This window comes from Pseudorca crassidens, chromosome 15 (genome assembly GCF_039906515.1).
Source record: "Pseudorca crassidens isolate mPseCra1 chromosome 15, mPseCra1.hap1, whole genome shotgun sequence".
NCBI classification, from domain to species: Eukaryota; Metazoa; Chordata; class Mammalia; order Artiodactyla; family Delphinidae; genus Pseudorca; species Pseudorca crassidens.
The window spans coordinates 66,801,087-66,827,764 of record NC_090310.1 but is presented as its reverse complement, the minus strand read 5'-3'; the positions used below and the strand labels follow the sequence as shown (position 1 = coordinate 66,827,764).

General features: G+C 41.8%; 1 protein-coding gene across 6 annotated transcripts in view; it reads left to right on the top strand.

Annotated features, from left to right (window-relative positions):
* Positions 1-26,678, top strand: part of NDRG3 (NDRG family member 3) — an 85,945-nt gene that overhangs the window by 5,724 nt on the left and 53,543 nt on the right. For 3 of the 6 annotated variants that reach the window (XM_067708045.1, XM_067708047.1, XM_067708042.1), the window contains exon 2: positions 15,909-16,010. In XM_067708045.1, coding sequence (XP_067564146.1) covers positions 15,954-16,010 — 57 coding nt within the window. In that variant the 5' untranslated portion in view covers positions 15,909-15,953. Of the gene's footprint in view, positions 1-14,891; positions 15,034-15,286; positions 15,441-15,908; positions 16,011-26,678 lie in introns of all 6 variants that reach the window. The other 3 variants (XM_067708046.1, XM_067708044.1, XM_067708043.1) reach the window with 2 other exon arrangements.

Genomic DNA, 26,678 nt, shown 5'->3' with positions numbered 1-26,678 from the left:
ATGACAGTTTTATCCTTATCTTTTAAGCCTGAACTTTCAACTTGAGGATAAAAATGAATGCTTTTTGAAATTGTGAGATTTCTTAGCTCTAAAACCATTTAATTTGAAACCTAATAATTGGCAGAGAAAGGAGAAGAGAGGAATCAGGCTATTATCTCTTTATCCCTGTAGTTGAGAAAGCTCTGGGGACCAGGCTTTCTGGGACCCAGGTTTTTAACCAGGATGTTGACTAAAGTGTAACTTAGGGTGATTAGACAGTCCACAGGGTAATTGCTTTTCAAATACTTCCAGATTGGTGCAGGTCTGTCCTATTCATTGAAGTAGTAATGATGATAATAATAATACCTAAACTTAGTATGGTGCTTCTCAGTTTTCAGAATTCTTTGATCATTAAGATCCTGGTAGACTCCAGTAGCCAAAGCTGAAAAAAATAAGTAGAAGAATTAATGGTCAGTTGGCATCAAGTGGAAGAGTCGTTTATAGAGGCTGCCCAAGCTCTAGCTGCAGGTGCTCAGGTGCAAATCCTTATTCTGCCCCTTGCTAGCTGTGTGACCTTTGGCATATTACAGAACCTCTCCAAGCCTCAGTTTCTTCATCTGTAAAATGGGGAGATTACAGTACTATCTTATAAGTGTGTGGGAAAATAAAATGGAATAATGGATGAAACTGCTTGTTCTGGTATCTGGCATAGAGTCAGTGATCAATATCTTATGAGCATCAAGTTAGTATGAGTATTAAGTATTGCCTCTTAGGGCTCTTATTTGTCCTTCACCTCCACGCACGTTGTCTTAAAGAACAGATTGTGTTCAGGGATTCTATCTCATAGCTGGTGGGAACTTGGAACCCATCCCAAGAGCACGTACCAGAGCCTTGCCAGCAGTAGCTTTCCTGGTGTCAAGAGTTGGAGACAGAGGGTAGTGCTTCTGCTTCTAAAGTGACTTTAGTATGACCCCCTTGTTAGGCTTCAGCTGGTTGATGGGTGTCTGGGATTAACAAGAACTCCCCTAGATGTGTGTTGCTTTGTTCTAATAGCTATCTGTACCAGTACCCTGGGATGAATAGAATGGTTATACAAGCAGACTCAGATCCCCAGCTTGGCAGTCTCTGCAGACCTCCCGTTTACCACCTGCTGCCAGAATCCTGGAGTGACACAACAGGAAGGCGGGCCTATTGTGAGGGGTGCTACTCTTTTCCTTTTAGAAAAACACAAGGTGCGTGGACAGCCCTTATCCAGGGCTGAGGACTATAGAGAGATTTACTGTTAAAATGAGGGTCTGGGGCTTCCCTGGTGGCTCAGTGGTTGAGAGTCGCCTGCCGATGCAGGGGACACGGGTTCGTGCCCTGGTCCGGGAAGATCCCACATGCCGCGGAGCGGCTGGGCCCGTGAGCCATGGGCCACTGAGCCTGCGCATCCGGAGCCTGTGCTCCGCAACGGGAGAGGCCACAACAGTGAAAGGCCTGCGTACCGCAAAAAAACCCCCAAAAAAACCAAAATAAAATGAGGGTCTGTGGGCATGCTTCAGCAGCTGCCTTTGATCACTCTCCCCGTCCCCCACCTCTGCTTATGGCATAGCATCTCTGAAAGTATTTTACTGGTGAAGAGTAACCCAGACTTTCCTTTATGCAGTGCAAAACATCAGTGAGCTGTATTTTAAAAAGTCATTGTTTCTTCCACAGAGCTGGGGGGTTGGCTTGTTTATCTGGCTTTCTGGGGAGTCTCCTGAGACCCTTTCCTTTCCTCAGGGCCCTCAGGAGACAGCAATGAAATCAACGTCCATTACCCTAGACACTTGAGAGGATGCTTAAGTTAATAGTTTTATGATACGATTAATTCAGGCTTTAACCCTGGCAAAACTTAAGAGGCAAGTCATCAGATTGTGCCTCTTAAAGACTGAAGTATGGCCTCTAGCCCAGGACTCTGTGGTATCTTTCAGAGCCTGGAATAGGAGTCCAGATGCCAGTCCCAACCCTACACCCAGCCGACTATGTGAATTTAGGCAGACCACTTAAACTTCTAGGCCTCTTTTCTCATCTGAAAGTGACAGCATGACTGTAGACCAGTGGTCCTCAGTTCTAGCTGCGTGTAAGAATCACCTGTGGAGCTTTAAAAGCAATACCTGGGCCCTGTCTTAGCCCGATTAAATTGGATCCTTAGGGTTGAGGCCTGGGTATTGATGTTCTTCAAAGCTCCCCAGGTCTTTCTAATGTGTAGCTAAGAGAACTGCTGGACAAGATGCCACGTTTTAAACAACTGTGTCATTTTGTTCCTCAGGAACCCTCAGTGATTGTCCAGTGATGTCTGAGTCATGTGCTCTGTGTTCTGACCAGCCTTGTCTTCTTTCCCAACTACGTTGTTCTTCCTGGTGTGTCTTGGATATGTTGTGTACATTTATTTCTTTTCCAGCTCAAATGTCCTCACCTGGAATGTCCTCTCCTCCCTTCCAGCTATCCAGAACATATCCATTCAAGGCCCTTCACTCTTAACTCCTTTGGGAAACTCCTGACCATCCCAGTCCTTAGTTATTTCTCCCACTTCTGCACTGGTTCCGACCTTCGTTTAACTCTGGCTAAACGTAGTGAACACTAGATGCAATGTAAGACATGATGCCCAGGTAACATTCTGTCCTCCTGGGTAGGTGGGACACATGGAAATCCACTGGTTTGACTTGTATACTGTTAAACATCTGTGTAGTATCTTGTATTGTTGGCTATTTCATTACGGTGTGTATCTTGTAACTGTTAGTTGATGGATGGCTCTCTGTGACCTGACTCCAGTGGACGTTTTTAGCTTTATCACCTATTACCAACAGCAAGCTTCTGCTCTTGCCAAACTGGAGCGTTTTCCAGCGGTGCTTTCTCATCATCTTGCTTTTTCGTTCTCCTCCCTTTCTGGCATTCCTTCTTTTATTCTCTCATCCTGACCTATAGGAATGGTGTCTATTCTTCAAGGTCCAGTTCAAATATTACCTCCTCCATGAAACTTTTTCTCAGCACCACAACCTGCATTGAGTGACCTTTGCTGTAAACCCCTGTAACCCTTAGAGCAGTGGTTCTCAGCTGGGGCTGATTTTGCCCCCAGAGGACATTTGGCAATACCTGGAGATATGTTTCGTTGTCACAACTGTGGGAGGAGGGTGCTGCTAGCATTCAGTGGGTGGAGGCCAGGGATGCTACTAAACATGCTACCCAGGACAGCCCCACAACAAAGAATTATCTGGCCTAAAGTATCAGTGGTGCTGAGGTTGAGCAAATGCCTTAGAGTTTGTCCAATTCATAGGCTCATGTTTATCCTGCCTCAGACTGTAGTGATTTGTTTATAGACTTAATCTCCCCCACTCAATTGAATTAATGGGTGAAGGCAGACTCCAGTTCCAAATCTGGGCTTTCTTGTTATTAACTTCATATTAAGGTTTAATCCTAGAGCCTGTGGCCAGATCCTAACTACACAGTGTAACTGAGGACCAGAGATAAAGCGGTTCTTAGTGTGGGATGGGCGCAGTGAGGCAATCAGCTGAATTTCTCTCCTTTTTACCTCCAGGTCTTTCCATCTGTGATAACCTGGGAGGAACTGTGGTGCAGGGCATAGAGTAATAAGCATTGGGGATCAGAAGAAAATTGGATTTTGCTTCGAGCCGTTGCATTTATTAGTTGTGTTTTTTGGTCAGTCCATTTCACCTCTTTAAGCCTCAGTTTCCTCGTCTCTGCGATAGAAATGATGCAGTGCCCCAGTGTTTTACCTCACAGTGCCATTGTGATAATCCAATGAGATGGTAGGTCTTTAACCTAAATTGTAAAGTGCTGTAATAATCATTTAGCCAGGGGTTTATAGGTAAAAAGAGAGGACGTGAGTCAGCTTGCTGTAGGAACACCACTGTCCACTTTCCCAGCCAGTCCTCTGGCCACTTTCTGCAGCTTTCCAGTCATAACTGCTTCAGCACCAGCTCCAGCTGACCCCTTCCAGCTCAGTCTCCTTAGTGTGCCTCCCTCGTTTGCTGCCTTCATTTTGGTTTGGTTATCTGCCTGCAATCTTGCCAAAACCAAAAGTGACTGATTTTGCCCTTAGAATACAAACTAGTGGCCGGGTGTCAGTACATCCTGGCAAAGCATGATGAAGGCCAAACAAATTACCTGGGTCATAGCATAGGGAAAAGCGACAAAATAAGACAGTGTAGGGCTTCCCTGGTGGCGCAGTGGTTGAGAGTCCGCCTGCCGATGCAGGGGACACTGGTTTGTGCCCCGGTCCGGGAGGATCCCACATGCCACGGAGTGGCTGGGCCCGTGAGCCATGGCCGCTGAGCCTGCGCGTCTGGAGCCTGTGCTCCGCAGTGGGAGAGGCCACAGCAGTGAGAGGCCCGCGTACCGCAAAAAAAAAGTAAGGGGGGGGGCATTATCTTTTTCTAAAAAAATTTATTTATTTATTTATTTTATCATTATTTTTTAAATCTTTGGCTGGGTTGGGTTTTCACTGCTGCGCACAGGCTTTCTCTAGTTGTGGCGAGTGGGGGCTACTCTTCTTCGCAATGTGCGGGCTTCTCATCATGGTGGCTTCTCTTGCTGCGGAACACGGGCTCTACGCACGCGGGCTTCAGTAGTTGTGGCACGCGGGCTCAGTAGTTGTGGCTCACGGGCTCTAGAGCGCAGGCTCAGCAGTTGTGGTGCATGGGCTTAGTTGCTCCGCAGCATGTGGGATCTTCCCGGACCAGGGATCAAACCCGCGTCCCCTGCATTGGCAGGAGGATTCTTAACCACTGTGCCACCAGGGAAGTCCGGGCCATTGTCTTTTGACAGGGAAAGTCAATGGCATTAAAATCTAGAAAAAATAAGATTCAGTACTCCATGCTAAAAAGCCCATGACTATGACTTATTAAACATCTAGAAAATGACATTTCTGAATTTAAGTGCAAGCAAAAATGACCAAGAGAGACACCAGTGTTCTTTGATACACAGAGTCAGCACTGAGAGGGCCTTTAAAGATCATCAAGAGTACTGACTTTTAATTATTGCACCAAAACCCTGATTCTTCTAGTCATGGAAAGAGCGCATCAGATGTGGACTCTAGACCTAGGTGGGCCCCTACCTAGCTGAGTGGCACTAGGCAAAGCATTTCTCCTTTCTGGACTTCAGTTTCCCCATCTGTCAAGAGAAAAGGCTGGGCAGGATGACATCTTAGGCCCCTGATAGGACTGACATTCTGTGACCCAAAAGCTCCCTGTAAATGTCGTACTTTACATGTTCCCCAGGGTAAGCACTCCCCTATCCTCTGCTTCACAGGGCTCTTACTATAATCCTACGAGGTCACCCAGTTATCAGTCTAATGAGGTTCAACGATTAGCTGAAGGTCACTCAGCAAATCAGTGGGAGGCTGCCCTTGGCCTGATTCCAGGGACATGAGGGTCTCAGGCTTTTATCTTACTCTACACTGTTTATTTAGTCAGAAAAACTCACTGAGATTTCCAGGGCTTAAAAACATTGTTTTGCTACTTTAAAAAGACAATAAGGAACTATACATAGTATTGGCTTTCTAAACTATACACTGTATTTTTTTTGGGGGGGGGGGTGCGGTACGCAGGCCTCTCACTGCTGTGGCCTCTCCCACTGCGGAGCACAGGCTCTGGACGCACAGGCTCAGTGGCCATGGCTCACGGGCCCAGCCGCTCCGCGGCATGTGGGATCTTCCCGGACCGGGGCACGAACCCGTGTCCCCTGCATCGGCAGGCGGACTCTCAACCACTGCGCCACCAGGGAAGCTCCCCCCTTTTTTTTTTCGTTTTTTGGCCGTGCTGCACAGCTTGTGGGATCTTAGTTCCTGAACCAGGGATTGAACCCAGGCCCCCAGCAGCGAGAGCGTGGAGTCCTAATTACTGGCCTGCCAGGGAATTCCCGCTAATGGCCCTTTCTTAGTCCTCCTCCTCTTTTCTGCTTCAGCATTTGACAGTTTCCCTCCCCTTCCATGTAACTTGGTCTTCTTCCTTGGCTTCTTTGACATTGTATTTCTGCTTTTCCTCTTGCATCTCTGAGCTTTTTTTTCCGGTTGTGCCAGGCCTTAGTTGCGGCACGCGGGCTCCTTAGTTGTGGCATGCAAACTCTTAGTTGCGGCATGCATGTGAGATCTAGTTCCCTGACCACGGATCGAACCCAGGACCCCTGCATTGGGAGCACGCAGTCTTATCCACTAGGCCACTAGGGAAGTCCCTCTGAGTTTTCTTTTTCTTTGTTTCTTTTCCGTCACTGAGCTGTCTTTCAGAAGAACCCAGGGCCTGCAGCTCCTCCTTGTCTCTGGTTTGGTGAGCGCCTACAGATTTTCCTCACTAATTCTGACTCCTACCTGTGTATCTCTTGTAAGGCCAAATTTCAGCTCTGGTTCAAAAGTGTTTTTTTCACCAATTTCTCAGTTCCCCCATTTCCGTTAACAGTGCCATCATTTTTTTATCCCTAGAAACCTTGGGAAAATCTGGCTCTTCTCTGATCTCAGGCTATTTTTTACCAACCATATACCCCAGATCTCCCTTTTTCTTTCTTTTTTTTTTTGAATTTTATTTATTTTTTATACAGCAGGTTCTTATTAGAATAAGAATCTCCCAATCTCCAAATTCATCACACCACCACCACCACCCCTACCGCTTTCCCCCCTTGGTGTCCATACGTTTGTTCTCTATATCTGTGTCTCTATTTCTGTGCTGCAAACCGGTTCATCTGTACCATTTTTCTAGGTTCCACATATATGCGTTAATATGCGATATTTGTTTTTCTCTTTCTGACTTAGTTCACTCTGTATGACAGTCTCTAGATCTATCCACGTCTCTACAAATGACCCAGTTTTGTTCCTTTTTATGACTGAGTAATATTCCATTGTATATATGTACCACATCTTCTTTATCCATTCGCCTGTCGATGGGCATTTAGGTTGCTTCCATGACCTGGCTGTTGTAAATACTGCTGCAGTGAATATTGGGGTGCATGTGTCTTTTTGAATTATGGTTTTTGCTGGATATATGCCCAGGAGTGGGATTGCTGGGTCATATGGTAGTTCTATTTTTAGTTTTTTAAGGAACCTCCATACTGTTCTCCATAGTGGCTGTATCAATTTACATTCCCACCAACAGTGCAAGAGGGTTCCTTTTCTCCACACCCTCTCCAGCATTTATTGTTTATAGATTTTTTGATAATGGCCATTCTGACTGCTGTGAGGTGCTACCTCACTGTAGTTTTGATTTGCATTTCTCTAATAATTAGTGATGTTGAGCAGCTTTTCATGTGCTTCTTGGCCATCTGTATGTCTTCTTTGGAGAAATGTCTATTTAGGTCTTCTGCCCATTTTTGGATTGGGTTGTTTGTTTTTTAAATATTGAGCTGCATGAGCTGTTTATATATTTTGGAGATTCATCCTTTGTCCGTTGATTTGTTTGCCAATATTTTCTCCCATTCTGAGGGTTGTCTTTTCGTCTTGTTTGTAGTTTCCTTTGCTTTGCAAAACCTTTTAAGTTGCGCTAGGTCCCATTTGTTTATTTTTGTTTTTATTTCCATAACTCTAGGAAGCAGATCAAAAAAGATCTTGCTGTGATTTATGTCAAAGAGTGTTCATCCTATGTTTTCCTCTAAGAGTTTTATAGTGTCCAGTCTTACATTTAGGTCTTTAATCCATTTTGAGTTTATTTTTGTGTATGGTGTTAGAGAGTGATCTAATTTCATTCTTTTACATGTAGCTGTCCAGTTTTCCCAGCACCACTTATTGAAGAGACTGTCTTTTCTCCATTGTATATCCTTGCCTCCTTTGTCGTAGATTAGTTGACCATAGGTGCATGGGTTTATGTCTGGGCTTTCTATCCTGTTCCATTGATCTATATTTCTGTTTTTGTGCCAGTAGCATATTGTCTTGATGACTGTAGCTTTGTAGTATAGTCTGAAGTCAGGGAGTCTGATTCCTCCAGCTCCGTTTTTTTCCCTCAAGACTGCGTTGGCTACTTGCAGTCTTTTGTCTCTCCATACAAATTTTAAGACTTTTTGTTCTAGTTCTGTAAAAAACGCCACTGGTAATTTGATAGGGATTACACTGAATCTGTAGATTGCTTTGGGTAGTATAGTCATTTTCACAATATTGATTCTTACAATCCTAGAACATGATATATCTCTCCATCTGTTTGTGTCATCTTTGATTTCTTTCATCAGTGTCTTATAGTTTTTTGAGTTCAAGTGTTTTACCTCCTTAGGTGTTTATTCCTAGGTATTTTATTCTTTTTGTTGCAATGGTGAATGGGATAGTTTCCTTAATTTCTCTTTCTGATCTTTCATTGTTAGTGTATAGGAATGCAAGAGATTTCTGTGCATTAATTTTGTATCCTGCAACTTTACCAAATTCATTGATGAGCCCTAGTAGTTTTCTGGTGGCATCTTTAGGATTCTCTATGTATAATATCATGTCATCTGCAAACAGTGACAGTTTTACTTCTTCTTTTCCAATTTGTATTCCTTTTATTTCTTTTTCTTCTCTGATTGCTGTGGCTAGGACTTCCAAAACTATGTTGAATACTAGTGGTGAGAGTGGACATCCTTGTCTCATTCCTGATCTTAGAGAAATGCTTTTAGTTTCTCACCATTGAGAATGATGTTTGCTGTGGGTTTGTCGTATATGGCCTTTATTATGTTGAGGTAGTTTCCCTCTATGCCCACTTTCTGGAGAGTTTTTATCGTAAGTGGGTGTTGAATTTTGTGAAAAGCTTTTTCTGCATCTATTGAGATGATCATATGGTTTTTATTCTTCAATTTGTTAATATGATTGATCACATTGATTGATTTACGTATATTGAAGAATCCTTGCATCCCTGGGATAATTCGCACTTGACCATGGTGTATGATCCTTTTAATGTGTTGTTGGATTCTGTTTGCTACTATTTTGTTGAGGATTTCTGCATCTATATTCATCAGTGATATTGGTCTGTAATTTTCTTTTTTTTGTAGTATCTTTGTCTGGTTTTGGTATCAGGGGGATGGTGGCCTCGTAGAGTGAGTTTGGGAGTTTTCCTTCCTCTGCAAGTTTTTGGAAGAGTTTGAGAAGGGTGGGTGTTAGCTCTTCTCTAAATATTTGATAGAATTCACCTGTGAAACCATCTGGTCCTGTACTTTTGTTTGTTGGAAGATTTTTCATCATAGTTTCAATTCATTACTTGTGATTGGTCTTTTCATATTTTCTGTTTCTTCCTGGTTCAGTCTTGGAAGGTTATACCTTTCTAAGAATTTGTCCATTTCTTCCAGACTGTCCATTTTATTGGCATAGAGTTGCTTGTAGTAGTCTCTTAGGATGCTTTGTATTTCTGCGGTGTCTGTTGTAACTTCTCCTTTTTCATTTCTAATTTTATTGATTTGAGTCCTCTCCCTCTTCTTCTTGATGAGTCTGGCTAATGGTTTATCAATTTTGTTTATCTTCTCAAAGAACCACCTTTTAGTTTTATTGTTCTTTGCTATTGTTTTCTTTGTTTCTATTTCATTTATTTCTGCTCTGATCTTTATGATTTCTTTCCTTCTGCTAACTTTGGGTTTTGTTTGTTCTTCGTTCTCTAGTTCCTTTAGGTGTAATGTTAGATTGTTTATTTGAGATTTTTCTTGTTTCTTGAGGTAGGCTTGTACAGCTATAAACTTCCCTCTTAGAACTGCTTTTGCTGCATCCCATAGGTTTTGGATCCTCGTGTTTTCATTGTCATTTGTCTCTAGGTATTTTTTGATTTCCTCTTTGATTTCTTCAGTGATCTCTTGGTTATTTAGTAACGTATTGTTTAGCCTCCATGTGTTTGTGTTTTTTACATTTTTTTTCCCTGTAATTGATTTCTAATCTCATAGTGTTGTGGTCAGAAAAGATGCTTGATATGATTTCAATTTTCTTAAGTTTATTGAGGCTTGATTTGTGATCCAAGATGTGATCTATCCTGGAGAATGTTCCCTGTGCACTTGAGAAGAAAGTGTAATCTGCTGTTTTGGGGTAGAATGTCCTATAAATATCAATTAAATCTATTTGGTCTTTTGTGTCATTTAAAGCTTGTGTTTCCTTATTAATTTTCTGTTTGAATGACCTGTCCATTGGTGTAAGTGAAGTGTTGAAGTCCCCCACTATTACTGTGTTTCTGTCTATTTCCTCGTTTATAGCTGTTAGCAGTTGCCTTATGTATTGAGGTGCTCCTATGTTGAGTGCATATATATTTATAATTGTTATATCTTCTTGGATTGATCCCTTGATCATTATGTAGTGTCCTTCCTTGTCTTTTGTAACATTCTTTATTTTAAAGTCTATTTTATCTCATGTGAGTATTGCTACTCCAGCTCTCTTTTGATTTCCATTTGCATGGAATATGTTTTTCCATCCCCTCACTTTCAGTCTGCATGTGTCCCTAGGTCTGAAGTGGGTCTCTTGTAGACAGCATATATATGGGTCTTGTGTTTGTATCCATTCAGCTAGCCTGTGTCTTTTGGTTGGAGCATTTAATCCATGCACATTTAAGGTAATTATCAATATGTATGTTCCTATGACCATTTTCTTAATTGTTCTGGGTTTGTTTTTGTAGGTCCTTTTCTTCTCTTGTGTTTCCCACTTAGGGAAGTTCCTTTAGCATTTGTTGTAGAGCTGGTTTGGTGGTGCTGAATCCTCTTAGCTTTTGCTTGTCTGTAGAGCTTTGGATTTCTCCATCGAATCTGAATGAGATCCTTGCCGGGTAGAGTAATCTTGGTTGTAGGTTCTTCCCTTTCATCACTTGAAGTATATCATGGCACTCCCTTCTGGCTTGTAGAGTTTCTGCTGAGAAACCAGCTGTTAACCTTATGGGAGTTCCCTTGTATGTTATTTGTTGTTTTTCCCTTCCTGCTTTCAATAATTTTTCTTTGTCTTTAATTTTTGCCAGTTTGATTACTATGTGTCTCAACATGTTTCTCCTTGGATTTATCCTGTATGGGACTCTCTGTGCTTCCTGGACTTGGGTGGCTGTTTCCTTTCCTGTGTTAGGGACGTTTTCGACTATAATCTCTTCAAATATTTTCTTGGGTCCTTTCTCTTTCTTCTCCTCTGGCGCCCCTGTAATGCAAATGTTGTTGCATTTAATGTTGTCCCAGAGGTCTCTTAGGCTGTCTTCATTTCTTTTCATTCTTTTTTCTTTATTCTGTTCCACTGCAGTGAATTCCACCATTCTGTCTTCCAGGTCACTTATCCGTTCTTCTGCCTCAGTTATGCTGCTATTGATTCCTTCTAGTGTAGTTTTCATTTCAGTTATTGTATTGTTCATCTCTGTTTGTTTGTTCTTTAACTCTTCTAGGTCTTTGTTCTTTAATTCTTCTAGGTCTTTGTTAAACATTTCTTGCATCTTCTCGATCTTTGCCTCCATTGTTTTTCCGAGATCCTGGATCATCTTCACTGTCATTATTCTGAATTCTTTTTCTGGAAGATTGCCTATCTCCACTTCATTTAGTTGTTTTTCTGGGGTTTTATCTTATTCCTTCATCTGGTACAAAGTCCTCTGCCTTTTCATCTTGTCTGTCTTTCTGGGAATGTGGTTTTCCTTCCACTGGGTGCAGAATTTTAGTTCTTCTTGCTTCTGCTCTCTGCCCTCTGGTGAATGAGGCTATCTCCCTTTTTATCTCTGTGATTCCAATAGCATGGTCAGACTCTTGTCATCTTTCAGCTGGATTTCTGCAGCAATCTTCTCTCTTTCTCCAATGTATTCCCCCTCTAGTTGGTCTGGCCTGTTGAATATTTTAAAAATCCCATCTAATTTATTGAAATCATTTTTGGTTGAAGGCAGGATGAAATTAGATTAACAGAGTCTATCTCTACCCCGCCCTCATCGTCTCTATTAAGGATTGTTGCTAATAATCAAGCCCTTCATTTCTTCACCTTCACCTCAGATGATCCCCACTTCTCCTCAGCTGATGAGGTCATATATTGGACTGTCATTGCTCAAAACTGATTATACCTGAGATCTAAACAAGATCCCCAGGTGATTGATTGTACATTAGAGTTTGAGGCTCATAGTACTGAAAACAAGCAAGAAATAGCCCTCTTTTCAGAAACTGGGTACCAAGTAATAGCTGGGATTTTGCTTCACTTTTCCCTACTCATTTCTTGTTCTCCTTGTCCTCAGCTAACTACTGAGATAATGAGAGTTCTTGTCCCGGTGTGATGACTCAAACCTTCAGTCTGAGGCATCTGAGTCATTGGTGGTATAGGATTGCTCTGAGTTTCTGTCACCTTTATTTCAAGGAGGTGCCTCTGTGGGGAGAGTGGAGGAAACCTGCCCAGGGTCCTACAACCAGTAGATGGGGGTCTGGCATAGACGTTATGGTATAGTGGGAAAAGCAAAGGTTTTTAAATCCTTGCCTTGTTACTTCCTTAGATGTGGATATTGGAAAAGTCACTTAACTTCTCTAAGCCTAAGTTTTTTGCTTATAAAGTAAGAAATGATGATATCTACTTGGGAGGAGTGTTAAACATAACCTCTGGGAGGAGGAGAATTAAACATAAGGTCTTGAGGTTATAATTTCTGGCACAGAGTATACTTTTCCTCTTTCCCTTTCTAGCCTTTTGATACGGGGTTTGCTTCCTCAGTTTGAGGATGGCTGTTTTTTACTTGTCACTCTCCCCTCTATCTCATAAAACTGGAAAAGAGTTCTTATCTACTACAGTTTATAAAATCCCTACTAGCCTCTTAAAAATATTAACAGCTCTTAGTTCCAGGATGGGAACTGGCAGCCATATCATTTGTGCAGATGAGGGCACTGCAGGCCTTAGATCCCCAGGAGGGAGCCAGTCTGTGGAGCTGAGGGATCTGGAGATGGAGTTTTCCACCATGTGATCTTAGTTTTCTTATAGGTGTTATAAAACTGCTCATTGGCAAGGGTTCAAGGGCAGTGAGAACTGAGCAAAAATTGAGTCTCCTCTGAGTCTCTGGAAGAACATGTTGGGTCCCCTGTGATGTGGAAGGTGAACATCTACTGTCTTGTTGCCAGTTCCTAAGTCACAGTGTCCTGCCTTGACTGCATTGTGCCTGGATGACAGGGACAACCTTCTCACTTAATTTGTGCCCTTGTTTAAGTGTTTGTCCTGGCACACACTGCATATTTCTTCATCTTTAAATAATGCATGGGAACACTAGGTGAATGCGTCACTTTGGCGGCGCCGCAGGCTTCCCTCTGTCCCTGAGGCTCCTTGACAGGCCTCCCCCCGTGGAGTCACATTTGAAAAATTAACATCTTGCAGTGCCCTGCTTTCACATGAGTGAATTAAAGTAAGGAATAAAGAGGTGGGTTGGAAAAACAGTTTCAGGAAATCACCATTTTACATGAGGGGAAAATGGAAATAGACTAAAATGTTAACGGTGGTTTTTAGAAGGAAGCTGTGAGTAAAACATCTTTTCATTATTCCATGGTTTCCGCATTTTCTGAAGTGAGCACACGTTACTTTTAAATAGGAAGAAGAAGTTTGAAATTGCCATTTTAAATTACTGGTAAGTAGTGAAATCCAAATGAAAAGTAGCCACAATTTATAGTGTGATTAATAAACAGAGTGAGTAGATCCCAGTTAGGCCAATATTTTGGGAGTTAACTGGGTTGAAGTGGGGACTATAAAAGAGAAATTTTAGATGCTGGCGGAAATTTGTGATAAAACGTTCAAGCCATCTCATCCCGTTTTGAAGTGTGACTGATATGAAAATAAAATAAACATTCAGTTTCTGGGCATTCAGTAGCTCAATCAAGTTTATAGAATACCTGGGATCTGAGAAAAGAACCACGTCCTATAGGGAGGTTTAATATCGGGCTTGTGCTGTCTAACTGGCACAAATGTTTGGGGTCCTCATGTTGGCAGGTGGGGTCCATAGTTTGAGCGGTGGTCCCTGTTGGCACCCTCTGGGTTCTTCAGAGTAATGGTAGAAGAGGTTTTGTTAGTCAGCCTTAATGTAGTCATAGTTGAGCAGGGTTTATTTTGGTGTATTGGTCATTAATAGTTAAGAGTTTGCCTGGAACACATACCCTCTCCATAGCCAACCAAGTCAAAGCCATACATCCTACCTCTGGAGGGAAAAACAGAAAAGTGGATTAATATGATAAAGTAGTATCTTGTGAAGGATTCCCACCAATCAGAAGTAATTGCTCCTCCTTTGAACTCCTCTGGCTCTTCTTCTTACTTCTCATTTTGTAGTTAGCTTTATAGATAGCTGTCGTCTCTACTCTTTAGTAAGCTCCTGGAAGGCAGGGACCTTCTTTATATCGTCCATAATGCTTTGCACAGTGAGTACTCAATAAATGGTTGTTGAATGTCTGAATTCCCAACTCATGAATTTAGCATTTTTCCTGCAGGGCCAAGGCAGAGGAGATGAAGCCTAGAGCTTTGGAGTCTGGGTGGGAATCACTTGCATGCAGTATCCAGTATCTGCAGCCTCTGCCCATGGCTTCCTGTACAGTAGGACGGAGGCTCTGCCTCTCTATTCCAACTTCCCCTAACTTCTCCCTCTTTGTGTTAGTTGTCTATTGCTATGTAATAAATCACTCCAAAACAAAGTTATATATTATGTCTCATGGTCCTGGGTCAGGAATTGGGGAGCAGGCTGGGCAGGGCAGCTCAGGATCTCTTCTGAGGTTGCAGTCAGATGTCTCCAGGGCTGCAGTCATCTGCAGTCTTGACTGGGGCTGGAGGATCCATTTGCGAGGTGGCTCACTCACATGGCTGGTAGGTTGGTTCTGACAAGTTGGTTCTCTTCCCCAGAGGGCTATTTGAATGTCCTCACTATATGGTGACTGGCTTCCCCCAGAGCTGATGAATCAGGACTACAGTGTCTTAAAACAGAAATTATAATGCCTTTTATATTGTCGCTTCAGAAGTCACATACTGTTGCTTCTGCCATATTCTATTACTTACACAGGCCATCCCTGATGTTTTTGGATGGGAGATTACACATGAGTGCAGATATCAGGAGTCAAGGACCCTTGGGCTCATTGGAGGCCATGGTGGAGGCTGGCTACCATACTCTCCATCTACTGCTTTGGTTCCCCAGGTGAAGGCTGGTGAGCTTAGCCTTGGTTTATCTGTTTATCCTAGGCTACAGCATTAACCTTCAATTTTTGTTCTCCCTTAATCCACCCTCCAAACTGTTGCTTTCTGAAGTGTAACTGTGAGCAGTGTTGTTCTCTTACTTATGCAAAGTAACTAAAATGGATTTTCCACGAGGGCAAAGACTATTGTATTAAGTATCTGTTGCTGCATAAAAATATTACTGCAACCTTAGTGGTTTAAAACGACACACATTTATCATCTCAGTTTCAGGGGGTTGGGATTCCAGCTGGGTTGACTGGGGCCTCTGCAAGGCTGCAGTCAAGGTTCCGGTCAGGGCTGGCTTCTCATCTGAGGCTCGACTGGGGAAGGATCCACTTCCAGGCCCATATGGTTGTTGGCAGCCGTCCGTTCCTTGCAAGTGGTTGGACTGAGCATCCCAGTTTCTTGCTCTTTTGGCTAGAGGCTGTTTCTTACCACATGGCCCTCTCACAACACGCCAACTTGCTTCTTCAAAACCAGCAGGGGAAAGTGTGTCTCTCCACAAGACAGATGTTAAATATTTTTGCAATGTAATCATACACAGATACTCATGTACATTCCATCACTTTTGCCATATTCTAATGGCTAAAAGCAAGCCATGGGTCCCACCCACACTCAATTGGTGGGGTGGGAAATTATGCATGGGTGTGAATGCTAGGAGGTACAGAGATCACGGAGGCCACTTTAGAGTCTGTTTGCCCTAAGCATCTAGTCTAATGTGTCTTCAGCACCCTGAACCACGCATGACACATACTAAGCTCTAATATTTGAATGAATGGATGTAGTGTGACTGTTATGTTTCCAGCTCCTAGTTTAAGCTTTTTGCTTCACTTCTCGTCTGTTTCAGAGTTACTGATTTATTCTTGAGAATCCTCTACTCTAATCTGTCCTCATGGATGAACTTCAGGATGTTCAACTCACAGAGATCAAACCACTTCTAAATGATAAGGTAAAGACTGCTGTTGTCACTAAAATATATGTAAGTCTTTTCTTCTGTGATTAGTTCATTTTCTATATTATCTAAATAGTAACTAACTCAAAACATATTTAACTTGACTTTCTATGGAGAGAATACTTTAAAAAATATATTGCTTAACCTTCTTCTTGATGTCTTGCCTCCCTTTCTTCCTACTTTTGTTTCCACTGGCCAAATTCAATCAAGTTATCCTTGGAATTTTCTTGTTTTACAGATAGAGATGTTAAGCAGAGAGTGTGAGAGTGGGTTTGACTTGGAATCCAAGTGTCTTGACTTTCAATTTCTATAAGGAAAACTTAACATCCATGGCTGGTGATGTACACAGGCTGCAGTGCTCTCTTTAAAATTTGTCAAGTCTGTGATGTGACCTTTCTGTCTACGTTGAGGTTTTCATCAGGGATGCCTGGATGTTGGTAATACACCTCATTTTTATGTTCATGTCAGAGAACTACACAATAAGCATCATAGTTAATAGCCACCAGGATTCAGCAAGTAAAGAGTGCTGTGATGGTGGGAGTTACCAAAAAGCTAAGAAAGGCTTATCCGCTCTCCTCTCCCTCTCCATTCAGTAAATGCGCCTGAAATTCTGTCTTTTCAGCCCTATTCTTTTGGTTTATTGTCATGGTCCCCTATTAAAATACTGTTCCAGCTTGATGTGGATGAGTGCATGGCATCCTTTCCTGAGGGAAGTATTGTTGGAGAGTAAGGGTAAAGATGGGTGAGGTCAGGATGGGGGCAGGGGCTATACCAGAAGATACTATTGCCTGTTATCTCTTTTGCCCAAAGCAAGGCCCTTCACCTACAACTTCTGGGGCGTTGACTTACTGTGTGTTCGTTAATTTGCTGTTGAAACCTGTCAACCCTGTTTTCGTCCCTGTGACCTCATCTCCATCCCCACTCCCACTCCTTCCTTTATCTTTCACCAGATTTCTTGCTCTCTCCCTTGGCAAGCTGCACACTTTTTTAAAACCCCCATTTGGTTTCTTCTGCTGCTTCCCTTCATGTTTTCAGAAAACTCTCTCCTTTAAGCAGTGTCTTTTGGTGCATGTGAAGAGCTGTCCCCAAAATGATTTGCTACAAAGAGGAGGAAGGAAATAAAATCTGCATCTGTAAAGCTTATGTATAGCCACAGAAATGAATCGTTACAGGGCAAGTGGGGGTAGGCAGTTTAGCTTCAGGAAGGTAGTAACCTATCCTAAACCTGGCTGATAGTCAGAATCAGCTGGGGAATTGCTTAAAAATACAGATTCCTGGGCCCCACTCTAGAACAACTAAATTGGAATCTGAGGGGAGGGGGACAGGACACACACACTTCTCTATAATCAGTGGTCCTCAACCCTGGCAGCTTATTGGAATTACTTGGGGAGATTTAAAAATGACCGATGCCTAAGTCCTACCTCCAGAGGTTCTAATTGAACTGGTCTGGGGTGAACTTTTTTAACAGCTTCCAAAATTGAGAACCACGCCTAAAGTGATTGTGATTAGACAATGTTGGAAACCCATGACCTGATGGATCTCAGACATTTGAGGACTAGGACACAGATAAGAGGAGGATTCTGCGTTGACCCCGGAAGTCCACAGGATGCCTGAGACACCTACATGAAGAGTTGCAGGCGGGACTTCCCTGGTGGTCCAGTGGTTAAGACTCTGCACTTCCACTGCAGGGGGTGCGGGTTCGATCCCTGGTCGGGGAACTAAGATCCTGCATGCTGTGCAGCGTGGCCAAAAAAAAAAAAAGAGTTGCAGGAGTTAATTGACTGGATACCTCGTAGAGAAGGCAGCTGGAAAAGAAAAGATTTGGTGACCATAACCACAGAAAAGCATTGAATTAACATCTGGGTCCTCATCTCTGAGGCCATAGTGATTCCTCAGCTATGTCTGATGTGTGCCCAAGTTCTCTGAACAGAATTGTGTCCCCTCCCCTAAAATTCATATGTTGAAGCCCTAGCTCCCTGTGTGACTTTATTGGAGATAAGGCCTTTAAGGAGGTGACTAAGGTTAAATGAGGTCATATGGTAGAGCCCTAATCCAGTAGAATGGGTGGCCTTATAAGAAGAGTGGGGGAGAGGAAAAGAGAGAGATCCACCCTCCACTCCCACTCCTGGCCAGGTGAGGACACATCTGCAAGCCAAGAAGGGAGCTCTCACCAAAAACTGAACCCTGCTGGAACCTTGATCTTGGACTTCCAGCCTCCAGAACTGTGAGAAGATAAATTTCTGTTGTTTAAGCCACTCAGGCAGCCTGAGCAGTCTAAGATACCAAGCGTTGTCTCACTTCCTCAAATCTGTTAGCTCTTCTTTGATAAGCCTGTGCCCACTTCCCACGCTCTATCTCCCTCCCTCCTCTTCCTGGGAAGTGCTTCTAGCCCATCACTATTCATGAGCACGCCCCTGTTCTAGCCAAGCTTTACTGAAGTAGATTGGCAAGAGGGCCCTCTTTAGAGGGTATCATTCCCAAAGAATTCTACCCCATCACACCCCACACTCCCCCACTATATCCATGCTTCTACCTTTGCCCAATAAGTGGGTGCTTTTGCATTATTTTGAAAGGTATAATGGTGATGATGCTTCTCATCCGTTATCTCATTTGATCCTTCCGAAGGCCTGGCGATGTAGGGCGCACAGATCAATTTATTCGCATATTGCTGATGAGGAAACTAGGGCTAAGAAAGCTGAAGTAGCTTACTCAGATTGTGTACCTAAGAACGCCTGCTGTATGGCAGGATTCTCAGTCTTGGCACTGTGAGTGTTTTGGGCTAGATTATTATTTATTGTGGGAGACTGTCCTGTGCATTGTAGGGTGTTTAACAGCATCCTTGGCCTCTACCCACTAGATGCCAGTAGTACCCTGGAGTCATGACAACCAAAAATGTCTCCAAATATTGTCAGATGTCTCCTGGCGAGGGGGGCAGAATCTCCCCATTTGAGAACCACTGCTCTTAGGGTATAAGCCTCCAGGTTTGAATAGGAGATGTCTTGAAATTTTTTGTTTTCGGGGAAGTTTTATTTTGCCTAATAGCCTATCCTGCTATTATGTATTAAGCACTTTTTCTGTGCCAGGTGCTTTACATACCTTCTCTCTTTTAATCATCAGAATATCCCTATGAAGTAGATAGTATTCCTCACTTAGCAGATAAAAATCTGACTGAAAGATGGGCTTGCCCCGTCAGTAAGTGGCCAAGCCAGGACTGAAACCCAAATCTTTCCTACTCCACAACCTGAGGCCTTTCCACTGTGTTCACACTAGATATTTTGGCATCACCTCTGAGGCTTGCCCTCTCTCTTTAAGGAGAAGCCTAGAGGCATTTATTATTTCACTTCATCTTTCTGTCCGTTCTCCTCATAGACACTCTTAGCCAGAGACATCGCTGTGCCCTTCCAGGCTTCAGGGAGCTAAAGGAAGTCTAGACCCAACCTGTAATGCAGAAATTTGTCCTGAGCTGACTATAAGGAAGCATTCTCAAAATAGCTTTAAGCGAGGCTTCTGTTAACTTTTCTCTTGTTTGTTGGTACTTTTCCCATTTACTTTTAGTATGCCTGTGATTTTGTCGACGGCTCAGAATGGTGAAGAAGTGGGTAATCTTGCCATGCTTGTTTTGGCTCCCGTGATGAAAAGAAGCACCTGCCAGCACTTCTGTTTGTTATTTTGGAGGCAGATATCGCACAGGAATGTGAAATGATTTTTTAAAAAATAACATTTAACCATTTTCAGAGCACTTTCACAAATACTATCTAATTTGAATCTCCTGACCTCTTGTGACGTAGGTAGTTAAAAGTATTTTTAGCTGCATTTTACAGATGAGGCCCAGAGAGGTTATATGACTTGTCTAACATTGGTGTCTTGAAGCCGGGACTAGACCCCACAGCTGTTGACTTCAGCCTGGATCAGGGGGTCTAGGGCTCTTCTCACCATATGCTGCCTCTTGTAGCTGGTTGTTCCAACCTCTTCACATAACAGACCTTGTACAAGCAGGAGAGCTGGCTGGTTTGTGCTTCATTTTCCCTGCCCTCCTCTACCTAATGTTAGTTCAGATACTGCCGAGCCTGTGAAAGCTGAAGACCAGGCTTGAGAAAATAAATAGTAGAACACAGTTGGCTTCATCAAAATTGAGGACCTATCAAGAAGGGGAATAAATACTTAGTGGGGGGAACAGAAACAAGTTATTTGCTTTGGTTGTTACAGTAGAAAGTGAGGAAAACCCTAAGGGAGGATATTATAAGAGGAAGCAAGGAGAACCCAGGGATGAGCATTTTTGTAACCTGCAGGACAACAGAGACAGGCCAAAGGATTTATGCCAACGTCTCTTTTAAAAAAACAACACAGGGCCTCCCTGGTAGCGCAGTGATTAAGAATCCGCCTGCCAGTGTAGGGGACACGGGTTCGAGCCCTGGTCCGGGAAGATCCCGCATGCCGTGGATCAGCTAAGCCTGTGTGTCACAACTGCTGAGCCTGTGCTCTAGAGCCCGCGAGCCACAACTACTGAAGCCCATGCGCCTAAAGCCTGTGCTCCACAAAAAGAGAAGCCAGTGCAATGAGAAGCCTGCGCACTGCAACGAAGAGTAGCCCCCGCTCGCCGCAACTAGAGAAAGCTGCGCACAGCAACGAAGAACTAAGGCAGCCAAAAATAAATAAGTTAAATAAATAAATTAAAAACAAAAACAAAAACCCCCCACAGATTTACTGACATTTTCATTAAAGAGTATTTGTGAAGTGCAGCATTGCTTGCACAATTCCCCATCTTTCTCCTTTCTACAGTAATCCAAAAAGGATTATTGTCCTTTTTTAGTAGAAATGCCATATTTTATTCTCTTTGACTGTTTTTAATCAGCTTGTTTCTAAAACTTTTACTGTTGTAACAACTCCTCCTCACTTTTGTTCCGAGCTCATCAATTGCAGGTAACGCTTCCTCTTTGGTATTCATTTCTTACTCAAATTGAGTATCTCTATTTTGAGATGCTCATAATCTCTTCCAAAATGATATTCATTGCATTTACTAAGTGCCAGAACTGGGAATAGAGTGGTGAATCAGACACAGCCCCCCCCCCATCAAGTTCACAGAACAGGTAGATTTGCCCCAAATCTCTTCCTGTTGGTAGTTGGTTCTAAGGTCTTATGTATCTTGTCTTTCCATTATATTGTTGCTTTCTGTCTTTTGACAGCTCTGTTCATTGACTAGATCTCATGTTGGGAAATTACATTTCTCTTCTCTCTAGCAGTTCTTTGTTTTTCAAACTTTCCTCCTTACCTTCCGCGCCTTATTTCATACTTCTCTTCATACACTGATGTATTCTCAGTTGCTTTTTGCTTATTCTCCAGCCTTGAACTGAGAGAATTACTTGTTTTTAATTCACTTTCTTGAGCTGCTTCATTTACCTTCTGCATTTGGCACTGAGCCTCCACCAGGAAACATTCCCCTTAGTTGGCTTCTACCTTGACTGCAACTTGCAGTAATGACTTTTTTCCTTGAGTTATTCTTTTTTTTTCCTTCCTCCACATTATTCTATTTAAAAAAATTTTTTTTTCTTGAATCCCTTTCTGCTACTTAAATCTGCTTACTGCAAGAATCTCTCTGAACATGGAATTAATGGTATATTCAAAATGGACAGAAAATAAAAAGAAAGCACACAGAGCCTGAAACTTTTGGAAGTTTTGTTGGAGTGGAACCTTGTACCGCAAATATAAGGGACAAATAAGTCCCCAGGGAGGTCTTTCTCCTTCCAGAATCTACCTAGTGAGTAGTATTGAATTTTTCTTTTTTTGGCCATGCTGTGTTGCATGCAGGATCTTAGTTCCCCGAGCCCCCCTGAAGTGTAAGTGCAGAGTCTTAACCACTGGACTGCCAGGGAAGTCCCCAGTAGTATTGAATTTTTAATGAGTTCAGAGAATTTGGCTTCAGTTGACCACGCTCAACTGAGGACCAGCTAATGAACGTCATTCAGAAACTCTGGATCCACCAGAGGGCAGACAGCAGAAGCAAGAGGAACTACAATCCTGCAGCCTGTGGAACAAAAACCACATTCACAGAAAGGTAGACAAGATGAAAAGGCAGAGGGTTATGTACCAGATGAAGGAACAAGATAAAACCCCAGAAAAGCAACTAAATGAATGAAGATAGACAACCTTCCAGAAAAAGAATTCAGAATAATGATAGTGAAGATGATCCAGGACCTTGGAAAAAGAATGGAGGCAAAGATCGAGAAGATGCAAGAAATGCTGAATAAAGACCTAGAAGAATTAAAGAACAAACAAACAGAGATGAACAATACAATAACTGAAATGAAAAATACACTAGAAGGAATCAATAGCAGCATAACTGAGGCAAAAGAATGGAAAAGTGACCTGGAAGACAGAATGGTGGAATTCACTGCTGCAGAACAGAATAAAGAAAAAAGAATGAAAAGAAATGAAGACAGCCTAAGAGACCTCTGGGACAACATTAAACTCAACAACATTTGCATTATAGGGGTCCCAGAAGGAGAAGAGCGAGAGAAAGGACCCGAGAAAATATTTGAAGAGATTATAGTCGAAAACTTCCCTAACATGGGAAAGGAAACAGCCACCCAAGTCCAGGAAGCACAGAGAGTCCCATACAGGATAAACCCAAGGAGAAACACACCGAGACACACAGTAATCAAATTGGCAAAAATTAAAGACAAAGAAAAATTATTGAAAGCAGCAAGGGAAAAACGACAAATAACATACAAGGGAACTCCCATAAGGTTAACAGCTGATTCTCAGCAGAAACTCTACAAGCCAGAAGGGAGTGCCATGATATACTTCAGGTGATGAAAGGGAAGAACCTACAACCAAGATTACTCTACCCGGCAAAGATCTCGTTCAGATTTGATGGAGAAATCCAAAGCTTTACAGACGAGCAAAAGCTAAGAGAATTCAGCACCACCAAACCAGCTCTACAACAAATGCTAAAGGAACTTCCCTAAGTGGGAAACACAAGAGAAGAAAAGGACCTACAAAAACAAACCCAGAACAATTAAGAAAATGGTCATAGGAATATACATATCGATAATTACCTTAAATGTGAATGGATTAAATGCTCCAACCAAAAGACACAGGCTTGCTGAATGGATACAAACACAAGACCCATATATATGCTGTCTACAAGAGACCCACTTCAGACCTAGGGACACATGCAGACTGAAAGTGAGGGGATGGAAAAAGATATTCCATGCAAATGGAAATCAAAAGAAAGCTGGAGTAGCAATACTCATATGAGATAAAATGACTTTAAAATAAAGAATGTTATAAGAGACAAGGAAGGACACTACATAATGATCAAGGGATCAATCCAAGAAGAAGATATAACAATTATAAATATATATGCACTCAACATAGGAGCACCTCAATACATAAGGCAACTGCTAACAGGTATAAAAAAGGAAATAGACAGAAACACAGTAATAGTGGGGGACTTCAACACTTCACTTACACCAATGGACAGATCATCCAAACAGAAAATTAATAAGGAAACACAAGCTTTAAATGACACAATTGACCAAATAGATTTAATTGATATTTTTGGGACATTCCACCCAAAAACAGCAGATTACACTTTCTTCTCAAGTGCACAGGGAACATTCTCCAGGATAGATCACATCTTGGATCACAAATCAAGCCTCAGTAAATTTAAGAAAATTGAAATCATATCAAGCATCTTTTCTGACCACAACGCTATGAGATTAGAAATCAATTACAGGGAAAAAAATGTAAAAAACACAAACACATGGAGGCTAAACAATACATTACCAAATAACCAAGGGATCACTGAAGAAATCAAAGAGGAAATCAAAAAATACCTAGAGACAAATGACAATGAAAACACGATGATCCAAAACCTATGGGATGCAGCAAAAGCAGTTCTAAGAGGGAAGTTTATAGCTGTACAAGCCTACCTCAAGAAACAAGAAAAATCTCAAATAAACAATCTAACCTTACACCTAAAGGAACTAGAGAACGAAGAACAAACAAAACTCAAAGTTAGCAGAAGGAAAGAAATCATAAAGATCAGAGCAGAAATAAATGAAATAGAAACAAAGAAAACAATAGCAAAGAACAATAAAACTAAAAGCTGGTTCTTTGAGAAGGTAAACAAAATTGTTAAACCATTAGCCAGACTCATCAAGAAGAAGAGGGAGAGGACTCAAATCAATAAAATTAGAAATGAAAACGGAGAAGTCAGAACAGACACTGCAGAAATACAAAGCATCCTAAGAGACTACTACAAGCAACTCCATACCAATAAAATGGACAACCTGGAAGAAATGGACAAATTCTTAGAAAGGTATAACCTTCCAAGACTGAACCAGGAAGAAATAGAAAATGTGAACAGACCAATCACAAGTAATAAAATTGAAACTGTGATGAAAAATCTTCCAACAAACAAAAGTCCAGGACCAGATGGCTTCACAGGTGAATTCTATACAACATTTAGAGAAGAGCTAACACCCATCCTTCTCAAACTCTTCCAAAAAACTGCAGAGGAAGGAAAACTCCCAAAGTCGTTCTATGAGGCCACCATCCCACTGATACCAAAACCAGACAAAGATACTACAAAAAAAGAAAATTACAGACCAATATCACTGATGAATATAGATGCAAAAATCCTCAACAAAATAGTAGCAAACAGAATCCAACAACACATTAAAAGGATCATACACCATGGTCAAGTGGGATTTATCCCAGGGATGCAAGGATTCTTCAATATATGTAAATCAATGTGATACACCATATTAACAAACTGAAGAATAAAAACCATATGATCATCTCAATAGATGCAGAAAAAGCTTTTCACAAAATTCAACACCCATTTATGATAAGAACTCTCCAGAAAGTGGACATAGAGGGAACCTACCTCAACATAATAAAGGCCATATACGACAAACCCACAGCAAACATCATTCTCAATGGTGAGAAACTGAAAGCATTTCCTCTAAGATCAGGAACGAGACAAGGATGTCCACTCTCACCACTAGTATTCAACATAGTTTTGGAAGTCCTAGCCATGGTAATCAGAGAAGAAAAAGAAAAGGAATACAAATTGGAAAAGAAGAAGTAAAACTGTCACTGTTTGCAGATGACATGATACTGTACATAGAGAATCCTAAAGGTGCCACCAGAAAACTACTAGGGCTCATCAATGAATTTGGTAAAGTTGCAGGATACAAAATTAATGCACAGAAATCTCTTGCATTCCATTACACTAATGATGCAAAATCTGAAGGAGAAATTAAGGAAACACTCCCATTTACCATTGCAATAAAAAGAATAAAATACCTAGGAATAAACCTACCTAGGGATGCAAAAGACTTGTATGCAGAAAACTATAAGACACTGATGAAAGAAATTAACAGATGGAGAGATATACCATGTTCTTGGATTGGAAGAATTAACATTGTGAAAATGACTATACTACCCAAAGCAATCTACAGATTCAGTGCAATCCCTATCTAATGACCACTGGCATTTTGTACGGAACTAGAACAAAAAATGTTAAAATTCGTATGGAGACACTAAAGACCCTGAATAGCCAAAGCAGTCTTGAGGGAAGAAAACGGAGCTGGAGGAATCAGACTCCCTGACTTCAGACTATACTACAAAGCTACAGTCATCAAGACAATATGCTACTGGCACAAAAACAGAAACATAGATCAATGTAACAAGATAGAAAACCCAGAGATAAACCCACGCACCTATGGTCAACTAATCTATGACAAAGGAGGCAAGAATATACAATGGAGAAAAGACAGTCTCTTCAATAAGTGGTGCTGGGAAAACTGGACAGCTACATGTAAAAGAATGAAATTAGAACACTCCCTAACACCATAGACAAAAATAAACTCAAAATGCATTAGAGACCTAAATGTAAGACCGGGCACTATAAAACTCTTAGAGGAAAACACAGGAAGAACACTCTTTGACATAAATCACTGCAAGATCTTTTTTGATCCACCTCCTAGAGTAATGGAAATAAAAACAAAAATAAACAAATGGGACCTAATGAAACTTAAAAGCTTTTGCACAGCAAAGGAAACCATAAACAAGACGTAAAGACAACCCTTAGAATGGGAGAAAATATTTGCAAACAAATCAACGGACAAAGGATTAATCTCCAAAATATATAAACAGCTCATGCAGCTCAATAGTAAAAAAACAAACAACCCAATCCAAAAATGGGCAGAAGACCTAAATAGACATTTCTCTAAAGAAGACATACAGTTGGCCAAGAAGCACATGAAAAGCTGCTCAACATCACTAATTATTAGAGAAATGCAAATCAAAACTACAATGAGGTATCACCCCACACCAGTCAGAATGGGCATCATCAGAAAATCTACAAACAACAAATGCTGGAGAGGGTGTGGCGAAGAGGGAATCCTCTTGCACTGTTGGTGGGAATGTAAATTGATACAGCCACTATGGAGAACAGTATGGAAGTTCCTTAAAGAACTAAAAATAGAATTACCATATGACCCAGTAATCCCACTACTGGGCATATATCTAGCGAAAACCATAATTCAAAAAGACGCATGTACCCCGATGTTCATTGCAGCACTGTTTACAATATCCAGATCATGGAAGCCACCTAAGTGTCCATCGACAGATGAATGGATAAAGATGTGGTCC